This window comes from Myotis nattereri, assembly GCF_964212035.1.
Source record: "Myotis nattereri genome assembly, chromosome: 4".
Classification (NCBI taxonomy): domain Eukaryota; kingdom Metazoa; phylum Chordata; class Mammalia; order Chiroptera; family Vespertilionidae; genus Myotis; species Myotis nattereri.
Window position 1 is genome coordinate 70,839,440 of NC_138079.1, and position 15,751 is coordinate 70,855,190.

The following is a 15,751-nucleotide window of genomic DNA, read 5'->3' on the forward strand; positions in this document are numbered from 1 at the left end:
ATTAATAGACATGTGAGTTTCATATAATTTTCATGTATCATGAAATATTTTATTGATATTTTCCAAACATTTAAAAATGTAAAAACCATTCTTAGCTTAAAGGCTGTATAAAACTAGACAGTAGGCTGGAGTTGCAGTGGAAGAAATAGGTAAGTTATAGCATTTAGTTCTTTTATTGAAATAGTTAATTCTGCTGTATATCAAAGATAGATGGTTTAATGGGCAATTTAATAAAGTAGTAGAGTATTTCTGATAAATAAGAGGTGTCAAAATTCATGACAGAGACTTTAACCAAGACAAGAATCAGGAGGGCCTGTGGAAAGAGTTCTCACACCCTCCATCCCTATGGAAAGCCCTGTGGGAAGAACTCAAATGTTTACAACAGAGCTCTATGGTTACAACAGCCCCTCCCCTTAACTTCTTTTTCCCTTCTGATAAGAATGTCATTCTTGCTCCCTTCTGTGTGACCCACCAAGGCTGTATGTACTGGATTGTAATCCTTTCTTTTTCCTGAATAAATTATTTTTGCCAGTGGAATTCGTAGTCAACTCTTTGTTGACAGTAGACATAGGCAAAAAAATATCCTTGCTTAAAAAAAATGTCCTTGCTTTTCATTAGCTTTTGTAGTTCCATAATTTTAGGTACAGACTGGCATGGCCTCAAGAGCATTTGAGGCAGTCTTAAACACCCCTAGAGAGTTTGATTCAGACTGGAGTTTGACACTATTTGGAAAACCTTAGAAAGAGTAAGTATATCTCAAAATGTTAGGTTTATTTAAGAGTAATACTCATAAAGTAGCTAACATTCATTGAATTCTGACAATGTCCCAAACACTGGTCTCATTTATTCCTCACAATTATATTTTAAAAATTTACTACTATCCTCACTTTATAGATAAGTAAATCACAGAGATATTAAATTATTTGTCTGAGTAGTTAGGCCAGGATTCAAACTCAGGTAGTCTATCTTGAGGCTAAAGGAATTTAATAAAAACTAACAGATGTACAGAGTTGCAGGAGTGAAAAAGACAATCAAAATGTTGTTGATAATCAGGTTAAACCTGTTAATTTTACAGATAAGGAAAATGAGTCTTAAAACTAACAAGACTTTCCAAGGTCAAACAGAAAGATCAGAGGTAGATCTCAGATTTCCTAACCTCTGGGTCACGTAGTTTCTTTTATTCTGCTATATACCGCATGCCTTTCAAAACCAAAAACTGGGCAGAATGGAATGAGTAAAAAGCTTTAGAGCCAGACAGAAAATTTATGTAGGACATAGAAAATTCTTGATTTAGGGACTAAAATAAATACAATTTGAATCAATAATTAAAATACAAATTAAACTATAAGTATGTTTGAACTCATTAGTTTTTCTTAAATGACAAATTAAGTTTTAAGTTCCTCGTTTTTATGAAGAGACTGGGGTAAATAATGGAATTCGCTTACATCTTTCAAATTAAAAACGGGAGATGGCTCTTAAACTTTTTTTTTTTTTTTTTTTAAGAGAGTGGAAGGGAGGAAGAGAGACAGAGAGACACATTGATTGGTTGTTTCCCACTTGAGCCCCAAACAGGGCTGGGGATTGAGCCTGCAACAGAGCTATGTGCTCTTGACCAGAATCAAAGGCGGGACCCTTCAGTCTGCAGGCTGATGCTCTATCCACTGAGCCAAACCGGCTAGGCTCGGGCAAACTTGTTTTTTAAGTAACTCTTCAAAACAAAGTAAGTGTACATTGCGAAAAACTTAAGGAAAACAAAATGAAATAAAATTAGTAGTACTCCTTCCATCTAAGTATCAGTGTTGCTTCCCCCTCCCACCCCCACCCCCCCAACAGCAGTGTGTAAAACTAAATTGAGTAATTTTAAAAAACTACTCTTTAGGTGGAGAGTTCCTGTTTACATTCATTCATTTAACACTTACTGAACTGCAGTTTATAAATTGGAACTGGCACTGTGCTAGATACTTGCGGATACAGAGGCAAGCAGGACACAGTCTGTCCCTAGGAGACTTACAGTATATGAGAGGAGACATATAAACAAATGTTTGTCAGTAATAATACAAAACGTGTCAAAATACAAGGAGAGTTGGAATTTCACAGTTATTAACTATGATACTAATCATTTTGGAATCCTTAGGTTTTTCCAAAACGGATGCTCAACGCAGGGCTGGCGCAGGATTATTACAGACGCATGTTTAAGGTGAACTTAGGTGAAAACATCTTAGTACTTGTCAAGCGTTTAAACCTTTCACAATAACCCTGTTTGGCACGTTGGAAATGCAGGTACTATTAACGCTGCGACAGAAACGCTTCCAGAGTCACATTTACTTGGAGTTCTCCAGAGCCGCCTAGGGGAGCGGTGCTTCTTGGGACTTGTAGTCTCTATCAGGACCGAGGACTCTGCAACTCCATTTCTAATGCACTTCTCCCCTTTAAACTTTCTGGCGCAACAGTCAGATTAAGCCCTCAGCTAAAGAATAAGTTGAAAACTGTCACTTCGTTCTAGGCTCATTATATTTCTATTGGGCTCCTTATGTTCAACACTCAAATGGGCAGAGTGCCTCTCAAGCCTCCAAGAGCTCCGTCCGTCCTCGGTGGTGGGCGGAGCCCTAGGTCGACTGGAGCTCGGATTGGCCAGCATCTGACTCGAAGGGGAGGTTTCATATCCACTTGCTGATCTGTACACTGTACTGTGGTAAAAAAAAAAAAAAAAGTGAGTCCTTTACCGCTGTCCTCTGATACGCCGCGGGAAATCTCGCGATATTTCGACCTAGCGACGCGTAGTGAGCGGCCAAGGCCTACAGGGGTGGCGGACCCGGGAGCTGGGAAGGAACTGGTTCGGCAGGGAGGGCGAGCGGGTGCTGCCTCCGCGCCTCGGGCTTGGTGAGAACCACCCACCCGGAGCCCAGAAGTGTGTGGGCAGGCGGCCTCCTGGCCGGTGAGTCGCAGCCCCCGCGTCGACGAGCTCCACCTGGGCCTGCGCGGGCTGTGACAGGTGCGCGGACCAGCGCGGCGCCCCGCCCGCCGGCCCGCCCCCTCTAGACCTCGCCCGCCGGGCTCGGCACGAGCTGCGGGCCCCCAGCTGCGCGGCTCCAGCCCCGGGCGCCCGTCGCTGCCGTGGTTGCCGCCTCAGAGCGGCCGCCGCCCTGAGGGAAGCCGGGAGGGAAGCCGCCGCTGACCTCGGGCATGAGCTGGCCGCGGTGTCCGTTGCTGGACTGAGGCGCCGACATGAACTTGCACCAGGTGCTGACCGGGGCTGTGAACCCCGGCGACCACTGCTTCTCGGTGGGCAGCGTCGGCGACCAGCGCTTCACGGTGAGTCAGGGAGGCTCCCGCGTCGCCCGCGGCGGGTCTGCGGGTCTCGGCCTGGAATGACGGGCAGAGCCGGGAACGCGCCTCCCCCCCCCCCCCCCCGCCCAACCTCCACCCCCGGGGGTCCCCAGGTCCTCTCGGAGGTCCGCCCCCAGGCCGGGCGCACCTGGCCTCGAGAGGGAGGGAAAACCTTCCGGTCCTGGAGGTCCTTGCAGTGCAGAGCCCGGGCTCGGGAGCCTGTTCGGAGGGTGTTTTAAGTGTCCGGTCTGACGTCCTTGGGCTGGGGTGGTTTGGCAAAGTCGTTTAAACAAAAATTGTGTAATGTTGTGTGCGGGGGGGAGGGGGGGCTGCTTCTTATCCTACTCCATAGGCTTAACATGGTCAAGTCGAGAAAGAGTTGGGATGGATTTCATTTCTTCCTCTGAGTTAAGGTCAAGTAGCCTTGTAGTTAGAATGAGTGGATGTCTTCAAATAGTTACCAATTGTTAACAGCTAGCGCTGGTTAAAAATACAGTGAAAACAGCGCTTCTCGTTTATTCTCCTGAGGAATCACTTTAGAAAGTAAAAAAATATATATATTTTTTTAATAAATAATTTACTCCCGACGTCCTTTGATTCCCGCATGCGACCGTTGAGTAATCCTGGGAAACAACTTAGTTTAGATTGTTCACATTAATTACTAGAAGTTGCATTCCTGTTTCTCAGTGAAACTCCTTTTCGCTGTGGAGCAGTAATCCAAGGTGAAGGTGTACTGAATGTGATTTGTTTTTCATTAGTCCTTCCCGACTATTGGAAGTAAGGGGACTCCAGATTTCTGCCTACTTACTAGGAGTATAGTGGAAATTTCTGCCTTAATTAATAGTTTTTGTAATAACTTCAAACTAAAAGTCAGTATTCACGTGTTACTCTATATCTGAACATATTTACAATGCTGATGATTTCTGCTACAACTAGTGTAACTTATGGCTTAGTTGTGATTAAAAGTAAAACTAAAGTTTACATAAATAAGTGAAACAAAGTAAGGAGTTGATAGATACCCATGATTTCTTTCTGTCTAGCTTTGACCCTTTTTGCGGTCTTTGTCAGCCAGAATAAATAATAGTCATTATTTTACATGGTGCAGGCATTTAATTCCCGAGTTGTGTTTTTAGATCTGTGCCAACCAATACTTTGCTTTAAAATAGAGTCTGTACCTCCCCTGTAGAATAACGCATGCACATTTTAGCTTGCACTTGACCCTAGCAGTTTTAGAGATTTTAGCTCTAAATGTTAACCTAGCCAGAATACTCACAAGAGTGAGCTCTGAGGGTTTCAGTGAGCAGCTGTGGATGGACATTGCTCTCTGCTCTTGCTATGGAGAGGGAGAGAATAAACAGCATTTACTCAAGGAGGTTTTCCTAGTGGGAGATTATAGGATAGTAACATTGCATTCTCTGCTATCTCCTAAAGTTATATGAGTGCTTCCTCCTATGTAAATTCTAAGAACTTTTTGTAAGAAGGCATTAAGATTCTATGTAAGCACACTTTCAGAATTTATATAACCGTCGGGCTGGCATGGCTCAGTGGTTGAGCGCCTACCTAGGAACCAGGAGGTCACGGTTCGATTCCCAGTCAGGGCACATGCCCTGGTTGCGGGCTTGATCCCCAGTAGGGGACATGCAGGAGGCAGGGAATCAATGATTCTCTCTCATCATTGATGTTTCTATTTCTCTTCCTCTCTGAAATCAATAAAAATACATTTTTTTTTTTAAAAAAAGGATCTATGTAATCTACTTCAAAGCATATACAATATGCTGGCATATTTATATACCTAGATGATCCATCTAAAGCGTATATAAAACCTTGATGAATGCCCCCATGTTATTTTAAAGGAGAGGTAAGTGAATGTGCCAAAGCTTATATAGTCATCCTACACCATTATGTAGCTTCTTGGTCCCGCCTGCTGCATTTTAAAGTCCATTTCCATAGAACAGGCTTTAATCTCCAGATCTCAGTAAACATTGCAATAAATACAGTAAAAATACTTTTTTTTTGTTTGTTTGTTTAGTGCAGCGGTTCTCAACCTGTGGGTCGCGACCTCTTTGGGGGTCGAACGATCCTTGCACAGGGGTCGCCAAAGACCATCAGAAAACACATATATAATTACATATTGTTTTTGTGATTAATCACTATGCTTTAATTATGTTCAATTTGTAACAATGAAAATACATCCTGCATATCAGATATTTACATTACGATTCCTAACAGTAGCAAAATTACAGTTATGAAGTAGCAACGAAAATAATTTTATGGTTGGGGGTCACCACCACATGAGGAACTGTATTAAAGGGTCGCGGCATTAGGAAGGTTGAGAACCACTGGTTTAGTGTAAAGAGACCCAGTTTTGGTGATAGTTTAAGGATTAATAATCATCTGTTTCCTTTGCAGCCCATCTATTCTTGACTTTAACATTAAATTGATAGTTTTTTTATAAACTAAATTTCTTGCCCTCGGTTTCCTGGATACTGTATATATCTTAAATTCTTTTGAAATGCCCATTTTTCTTTCATGTTAAAAGCAGAATCTATTTCTTGTTTACTCCTTGAATTTTATTTTTAATCTCTTTTGATTTGGAATTCTTTTTTTTTTTAACTAGGAAAATAGCAAACACTAATGGTACATGGTATGTGCAGACTAAAAAAATTTCTCTAAATTCCAATTTTACTTGAGTTAAGGACATGAGATCTTCCTCTTGCAGGCCCCCGTGAAGAATTTCTATTCCCCTTGGTATGGTATGCTTTCTCTGAAGACAGTACTGTGTTTGTAATTCCCCACTTCGCATGTTTGCAGATAACTCACCTGTTCTTGTTTCAAAAGATTACAAGAGATGAGATCCTATTTTCACAATAAAGTGTGACAGGTTTTACCTAGTAGATTGAAATGAAATTGAATGCATGTTTTCTTGGAGTTTCAATTTTAAAATATGCCATACTAAATATAGTTAGTATATCCAATATACTTTTTTACTACTTAAACTGGCAACAAACTATTTTGACTTTGCGCATAGTATGAAAGCTTCTAGTAGGCAGTGACCATATCTCATACTTTCAAAGCACTTTATTTCCACTTCCAGTGTATCATTAACCTGTCTTGCTTTGTGTATGTCTTCCATGGTTTCATTGTATCTAGAATAGGGATTGAAGTACTGATGAGACCTAATACTAGAGTCATTACCTGGATTTGACTTCCAGCCCAGTCTTATAGTTAGTTAGTTGTATATCCAGGGCAAGTTTTTTTACACTTTTTGAATCCCCCCTCCCTCACCCCCCCTCACCCCCCATTTTGTAGTTTATTCATACTTACTAGTAGTGTTGAAACTGTTTTGAGTGAAATGGAAAGATGGAGGTAATTTCCAAGGTTGTCTTAATACTTTACTTTCTGTGTCTAGTATGGAATTTATATACCTTACCTCTGAAAGTAAACATGTTATATAGGTCCAGGCTCCCTGTTGGATGAGAAAACCCAGTGTTCCCAGTCAGATTCAAGGCAAGAAACTGACTGCAACTATCTGGCTGTTGGTAGAGAACTAAGGCTTAATTAGCATTCTCCTTTCTCAACTTTCTGTCATAGTAAGCATCCTTTAACTTTTTCTTTTGTTCACCCTAGAGCAGAGATTTTAAACCTATTTCATCTCACGGCACACATAAACTAATTAGTAAAATTTGGCAACATACCAAAAAATACATTTTTTTGCCAATCTATCAAAAAAAATAGGTGTAATTTTGATTGCTTTACCAAAAAAAAAATGGTAATTTCCTACCCATATTTCACTAAGGTGACTTTTTAAAGAATCAGGTGCCTATAGTACTTGTATATAAGGATTTCTGGTACCAAGAATTAACCAATCAGACACAACCTTATTATGAGATGTTACCAGTAAGATACAACTCTATTTTATGATCTACATATAGTATTTATGATTCAAGACAGCCATTCACACCTGTCATTTGTTTTTGTGTTGGCTGTTATTTTTTAAAATTCTTTATTGTTTAAAGTATTATATATGTCTCCTTTTCCCCCATTGACCTCTCCACGGCCCCTCCCATCCCCCAGTACATGCCCTCACACCCCTTGTATCTGTGCCCATTCGTTTTGCTCATATGCATGCATACAAGTCCTTTGGTTGATCTCTTACTCTCCCCTCCCCCCACCTTCCTCTACCTTCCCTGTGAGGTTTGACGATCTGTTGGATACTTCTCTGTCTCTGGATCTATTTTTGTTAATCATTTTATGTTGTTCATTATATTCCACAAATGAGTGAGATCATTTGATATTTATCTTTTTCCGACTGGCTTATTTTGCTTAGCATAATGCTTTCCAGGTCCATCCATGCTGTTGTGAATGGTAAGAATTCCTTCTTTTTTACAGCAGGGTAGTATTCCATCGTGTAGATGTACCACAGTTTTTTTAATCCACTCACCTGCTCATGGGCACTTTGGCTGTTTACAAATCTTAGCTATAGTAAATTGTGCCGCTATGAACATAGGGGTGCATATATCCTTTTTGAATGGTGTTTCTGATTTCTTGGGATATATTCCTAGAAGTGGGATTACTGGGTCAAATGGGAGTTCCATTTTTAATTTTTTGAGGAAACTCCATGCTGTTTTCCACAGTGGCTGCACCAGTCTGCATTCCCACCTGATGTCATTTTTTTTATTTGACAATCTAAGGAAAGGAGGCTAATGCAACACACCAGTTTAAAATCTCTGCTCTAGAGAATCCTTTAAAGGTGGGAGAATGGAAAGATTCTTTTTTGGAGGGGCTATGTGGGTCTTTGTATGTGGAGAAGATACAGGAGGGGAAAGTTTGATATGTTCGCACCTGGAGAAAGAGATTTTTGTGGTACTCATATGCCATTGTGAGTTCTTTTTTTTTTTTAATTAAATCTTTATTGTTCAGATTATTACATTTGTTCCTCTTCCCCCCCCCCCCCATAACTCCCCTCCTCCCAGTTCCCGCCCCACCCTCCGCCCTCACTCCCCATCCCCTGTCCTCATCCATAGGTGCACGATTTTTGTCCAGTCTCTTCCCGCATCTCCCACACCCCTTTCCCCCCCAAGAATAGTCCGTCCATTCCCTTTCTATGTCCCTGATTCTATTATAATCACCAGTTCATTCTGTTCATCAGATTATTTATTCACTTGATTCTTAGATTCACTTGTTGATAGATGCATATTTGTTGTTCATAATTTGTATCTTTACCTTTTTCTTCCTCTTCCTCTTCTTAAAGGATACCTTTCAGCATTTCATATAATCCTGGTTTGGTGGTGATGAACTCCTTTAGCTTTTCCTTATCTGTGAAGCTCTTTATCTGACCTTCAATTCTGAATGATAGCTTTGCTGGATAAAGTAATCTTGGTTGTAGGTTCTTGGTATTCATCACTTTGAATATTTCTTGCCACTCCCTTCTGGCCTGCAAAGTTTCTGTTGAGAAATCAGCTGACAGTCGTATGGGTATTCCCTTGTAGGTAACTGAGTTTCTTTCTCTTGCTGTTTTTAAGATTCTCTCTTTATCTTTTGCTCTTGGCATTTTAATTATGATGTGTCTTGGTGTGGTCCTCTTTGGATCCCTTTTGTTTGGGGTTCTCCGAGCTTCTTGGACCTGTAAGTCCATTTCTTTCACCAGGTGGGGGAAGTTTTCTGTCATTATTTCTTCAAATAGGTTTTCAATATCTTGCTCTCTCTCATCTTCTGGCACCCCTATAATTCTGATGTTGGTACGCTTGAAGCTGTCCCAGAGGCTCCTTACACTATCTTCGTATTTTCGGATTCTTTTTTCATTTTGCTTTTCCGGTTGGGTGTTTTTTGCTTCCTCGCATTTCAAATCATTGACTTGATTCTTGCGCTCCTCTGGTCTGCTGTCGGGAGTCTGTATAATATTCATTATTTCAGTCCGTGTATGCTTAATTTCTAGTTGGTTCCCCAATATAAGATCGAGGGTCTCATTAGTTTTCTTGTAGATCTCATTAAGTTTATCGGCGGCTCCTGAACAGTTCTTGAGAGACCTTAAAAGTGTGGTTCTGAACTCTATATCTTCCATTGACAATTTTGTCCTGTTTCTTTGTCTCCGCATTTTGTTATGCTTCCTTGGTGCACCCCCTAGTGGTCTTTGTGCTCAAGTCTTATAGTTAAATCTTGATTGTTGTAGCTAATACCAGGGAGGGTTTGACCTCCAGGCCAAGTGGCTATGAGAATCAACTGTGTCTGCAGTGAGAGAACTTCTGTCCTCTAGGGAGGTGCTAATCTAGCCTTTGCCTGAGGCTATCTGGCAAATGCCTCTGTGCAGGGCTTGGGCGGGGTGGGTCGCACAGGATCAACAGGGTGGGCCAGAGAGAGCAGTTATGGCCGCTCTCAGTCCTGTCCCCAGGGGCTCTGCCTCTCTGAGTCCCAGCAACGGCTGCAAACCTCGGAGAGAAAGCTGCACTCGCTCTGACCGAAGCCAGACAGTCCCGCTTCTCCCGTTTGAGTCTGGGTCCCTAAAGACTCGCCTGTATCTGGAGCTCAGAGTCTGCGACTCCCTCCCGATTGAAAACGCCAACCGCGGCCTCCGCCGCCAGCCCGCTCCGCACACTCCGCACCTCAGAATTTGACTTCAGCACTGCGCCTCCTCTGAGTGTCCGTATGCGTTTCTCTTTCCTCCTAGTTGTAGGACTTCCACTCAGCCAGCGTTCCTGTGGTTCTGGGTGATGTTCTGGCGTTAACCTATGCCGCCATCTTGGTTCCCTCCCATTGTGAGTTCTAAATTAGACTTTGTTTTAAAAATTGGGCCTTTTTAAAATACTGTGTTTTAAATAGTATTAAAGTGCCTTTAAGATTATTGAAGTAATACTAATTCTTAACGTTGTTTTTAAAAGCGAGAACAGTGTTAATTACAAAATACCAAAAGTAACTCATTTAACCAGAAAATATACCAGGAAGACATTCTTTGGGATATTTACCTGGTATGGTTGGTGAAAACAAAACAGTAAACACAGGAAATCTAAGCGTTTTATAGAATCACAGGATTTCCAAATTAAAATACCTATTGTTACAGCCTTGGATAATTTTTGAATGTAGAATATTATAGAAGGTTGTCTGCCAAAATTTAAAGTTAAAAATCAGATTTTAATTATATGCTTGATAGCACACATGAACTCATGTGTGTTATCTTGTTTAGTTTCAAAGTTAGTAAACCTAATGTCATTTGTGCCTAATAAAGATTTTTATTTGTCAATTTAATTTTTATTTTAATCATAGATTGTTTTGATTACAATCAGAAACAGGTAGAGTACCAATTGTAATATATGCATATTAATTTTGAAGAGCAAGTAGCATGACAGTTTGTTTGATAAAGCAGTGTTGCTTCTATGGTTTTGATAACATTCCAGAATATAATCAGGGCACTTTGAAATGAGTTTTTGAGAATTATTTATGATAGGAAAATCTGTAAAACTCCTTGTAGATTTTATTCTAGAAATATTATGTGTTGTGTTACATCTTAAGTTTTTATTTAAAACCAGATATATGGATTATTAAAGAATTTAGTGGCAAGATAGCAGCATGAGTAACTGTTGGTGCTAGTGACCTTCCACATCCACATCAAAATTACAGCTAAAATACAGAACAACCATCATTCAGAACCACCTGAAGTCTGGCTGAATGGAAGTCAGACAATTAGAGCAGTAAAGAAGGAAGTACACTGAAACTAGTAAGAGGGGCAGAGGCAGGAATGGGCTCATCCAACACCCACGTGTGGCGTCTTTTTTTTTTTTTAATTGAGAGGGATATTTCTGCTGTGAAGGTCTCCCCTGAGAAGCAGGGGGTCCCAGCCCCACACCAGACCCCCAGCGTAGGGATCCAGAGCTTGGAAGAGAAGTCCCTCTAACTTTGGGCTATAAAAACCAGTGGGGATTTTGGCTGAGTGACATGGAGGCTACTGGAGACCCAGGCATTTCCTCTTAAAGGGCCAGTGGATGAGCATGGTCTGGCTTCCTCTGAGCTCCAACGCTGGGCACCGGACGGCAGCTTTGGGGAATCCAGGGACATATGGGGAGGAACTGGATTGTATGGCATCGGGACAGGAACTCAGGGACGCCTTTCTCCCAGATAGGAGTGCTCCCATGGGTCATTGTTCCTGTGCTGGAACCGCCCCCATCACAGAGCTAACTGGCAGGCATATCTGAGTTTCCACCAGCATGGCCCTGGTCAATCCCTGAGACCTTGTTCTGTCCAATTTGCAACCTCACTCAAGCTATTTGCAACAGCTTTTCCATATGAATGGCCTGTCCTGGCTCAGGCTTCAGACTTTCCTAAAATCTCTCAAACAAGCTGCAGCCAGTGACAGCATACCGCAAACCTATCAACAAAAGGCCCACGACCGGGCACTAGCACCAGCCTGCCTTGCTTCACAGCTGGGCCTCACCTGGGCACTTCCAAACCTAATACAAGTAGCAGCCATCTGCAGATCTCTCTGTAGCTTCTTCCAGGAGGCCCCAGAGCCAGTGCACCTAGTGACAGTCCAATATGAATACCAGACTGCAAACTCTACACATCCACAAGTGACACACTCAAGGGGCAGACTCAGTGAGCACCAAAGTTCCACTGAAGCAAGTCCTGGTCCATAGGGGTGTCTCCTGCACAGCAGCTCTTCCACTGAAGTTGTAGCTGGTCCTCACAGCCAATAGACCTGGAGGTCAATTCCTCCCAGTGGCACTAGCAAGGTTCAACTATAACACTGCACACAGCCCACATAGGGGTGCACCTAAAGTACCCAGCTCAGGTGCCTGGGAGGCTGAGCCACTGGGCCCGACAGGACACCTACTACATAAGGCCACTCTTTTATTCCAGGAGACATAGCAGCTTTATCTAATACATATAAACAGACACAGTAAAGCAACCAAAATGTGGAGACAGAGAAGCATGTCACAAATGAAAGAAATGAAAGCAAGCAAACTACTGGATACAGAGTTCAAAACAGTGGTTATAAGGTTGCTCATGGATCTTAGTGAGAACTTCAAGGGACTTTAGTGAGACATTCAAGAATCTTAGTGATGCCCTAACTGGTTTGGCTCAGTGGATAGAGCGTCGGCCTGTGGACTCAAGGGTCCCAGGTTCGATTCCGGTCAAGGGCATGTACTTTGGCTGTGGGCACATCCCCAGTGGGGGGCGTGCAGGAGGCAGCTGATCGATGTTTCTCTCTCATCGATGTTTCTAACTCTCTATCCCTCTCCCTTCCTCTCTGTAAAAAAACAATAAAATATATATTTTAAAAAGAATCTTAGTGGGAAATTCAGACATGAAAAAAGACCAATCAGAAATTAAGCATACACTAACTGAAATAAAGAATAATTTTCAGGGATTCAATAATAGAGTAGAATATGCCAAGAATTAAATCAGTAATTTGGAATATGAGGAAGCAAAAAATACCCAATCAGAAGAGCAAAAAGAAAAAAAAAGAAAAAAATATGAACACAGTGTAAGGAGCCTCTGGGACAACTTCAAGCCTACCGACATTCGCATTATGGTGGTGCCAGAAGGAGAAGAGATAGTGCAAGAAAAAAATGAAAGAAAACTTCTCCTACCTGTTGAAAGAAATAGACTTACAAGTCCAGGAAGTGCAGAGTGTCCCAAACAAGAGGAATACAAAGAGACCCACACCAAGACACCGAATAATTAAAATGCCAAGGGTTAAAAACAAAGAGAGAATCTTAAGAGCTACAAGAGAAAAGCAGTTATCTACAAGAGAGTGCCCATATGACTGTCAGCTGTTTTTTCAACAGAAACTTACCAGGCCAGAAGGAAGTGGCAAGAAGTATTCACAGTGATGAATAGCAAGAACCTACAATCAAGATTACTCTATCAAGCAAAGCTATCATTTATTTAGAATTGAAGGTCAGATAAAGAACTTCATAGATAGAAAAAGCTAAAGGAGTTTATCATCACCAAACCAGTATTACATGAAATATTGAAGGCTCTTCTTTAAGAAGAGTATGATGACAATGAAGATAAAGATAAAAAATTGAACAATAAGATGGCAACAAATACCTATCTATCAACAATTGGCCCAGCCTGCATGGCTCAGTGGTTGAAAGTTGACCTCTGAACCAGGAGGTTAGGGTTCGATTCCTGGTCAGGGCACATGCCCGGGTTGTGGGCTCAATCCCCAGTCTGGGAAATGCAGGAGGCAGCTGATCAATGATTCTTTCTCATCGATGTTTCTGTCTCTCTCCCCCATCCCTTCCTCTCTGAAGTCAATAAAGATATATTAAAAAAACAAACAAACAAAAACAATTGAATCTAAAAATCAAAATAAATGAACAAGAAATCTAATGAACAAAATAAACTGATGAATAAAATAGAACCAGAGGCATGGAAATGGGGGATAGACTGATGAATCTCAGAGGGAGTAGGGGAGGGTGGTGGGAAGAGATGAATCAAATATCTTATATGCATATATGCATTACCTATGGACACAGACAATAGAGTAGTGAAGGCCTGGAGTGGGGTGGGAACTGGGTGGAGGGGGGCAGGGGGAAAAGAAGGAGACATCTGTAATACTCTCAACAATAAAGATTAAAAAGAAAAGAATTTAGTGGGGGATAGGTAATGACACACAGCCCATTTTATTTTATTTTTTTACTTAAAATATATTTTTTATTGACTTCAGAGAGGAAGGGAGAGGGAGAGAGAGATAGAAACATCAATAATGAGAGTGAATCATTGATTGGCTGCCTCCTGCATGCCCCCTACTGGGGATCGAGCCTGCAACCTGGACATGTGCCCTTGACTGGAATCGAACCCGGGACCCTTTAATCTGGAGTTTGACACTGTCCACTGGGCCAAACCGGCTAGGGCCCCAGTTTAAATTATAAGTTGCTTTCCCTATTTATTTTGTACGTGTTACTTTTTTATTACTTCATCATGTGGTATAAACTCTAAAGACTTAAATTAATTTTAATAATTATTAGGACTATCTGTAGGAGGATATGTCTATTTCAAGTGATTTTTGGATGATACCTCCTCATTTGGATTATCTGTCTAGATTCCTTTTGATTAGAATGAAGGTATGCATTCTTGGGCAAAATTATGTGTAAATGATGTTGCATCCTTTTTTGAATATCACATTTGCAGACACATATCTATCATCAGTGATATTAATTTTGATAACCCCTCAAGTTATTGCCCAATGTTTCCATTGAAATACTGCCTCCCTCCCCCATACATACATATACGTACTTGCAATATATGCAGTGTGTGAACACTATTTTATGACCAGGCAGAAAACAATCCTCAACCTCATCAAAATTTTCCCCTTGATTGAGCATCCATTAGTGATGATTCTTACCTGGTCTTTTTTTTTTTTTTAAAGCATTTAGTATCTTTCTGGTATAACAAGGTATTCTGGGTTCTCATTATAGCTACCCTACACCATCCCTTTAATTACCCCCACTCCCTTTTTTAGAGCCCTTATATATTTTATTTTAAAAAAATATATATTTTTATTGATTTCAGAGGTGAAGGGAGAGGAAGAGAGAGATGGACACATCAATGATGAGAGAGAATCATTGATCAGCTGCCTCTTGCTTGCCCTCATCTGGGGATTGAGCCCACAACCCAGGCATGTGCCCTTGACCGGAAATGAACCTGGGACCCTTCAGTCTGCAGGCCGATGCTGTATCCACTGAGCCAAACCGGCCAGGGCTGCTCTTTCTTATACAATGAGATCTGTGGCTCATTTCTATACTACATCTAAATCTGTTTTACTAGTAGAATAGCATCATCCATACCACTACAATTAAAAACTTACAAAAAGAGTTTAGAATTTGTTTGTATTTTTTCATCCTACCCTGCCTGAGGGTAATAGAATATACACTGAGTGGCCAGATTATTATGACCACCCCATCAGTACTTCATTGATACTTCCAAAAATACTGAATATTGAAAATTTCCTAAGCAAATACTCTCAAGGTTTTATTATTATTATTATTTACATAACTAATTCACTTCATTGTACTGATGGGGTGGTCATAATAATCTGGCCGGTCATAATAATCTGGCCACTCAGTGTATATTTGTATTGGTCTATGTGCCGCCTCTATTTCTCTCCTCCTGTTTCTGGCACAGAGCTTCTAAATTAGGTGATAAGAACATTAGGAACATCTTTTGTTCTAATGAGGCAACTGGGTGGGCTCCTAGATGGTTACTGGATGGTGTCTGGTGATCAGAAAGACTAAATCATGATTAGAAGCTTGGGATTTTCAACTCTACCCCCTTCCCCATTTTCTAGAGAGGAAAGGGGGGCTGAAAATGGATGATAATAAATGATCATGCCTACATGAGGAAACCTCCATAAAATATCAACAGTATGGGGTTCAGAGAGCTTTCATTTTGGTGAACACTTCCATGTACCAGGAGGGTGATGCAC

General features: G+C 41.3%; 1 protein-coding gene across 2 annotated transcripts in view; it reads left to right on the forward strand.

Annotated features, from left to right (window-relative positions):
* Positions 1-2,764: 2,764 nt before the first annotated feature.
* DMXL1 (Dmx like 1) overlaps positions 2,765-15,751 on the forward strand; it is a 159,458-nt gene continuing 146,471 nt past the window's right edge. For both annotated transcript variants that reach the window (XM_081088668.1, XM_081088669.1), the window contains exon 1: positions 2,765-3,312. In XM_081088668.1, coding sequence (XP_080944794.1) covers positions 3,226-3,312 — 87 coding nt within the window. In that variant the 5' untranslated portion in view covers positions 2,765-3,225. The remainder of the gene's footprint in view (positions 3,313-15,751) is intronic.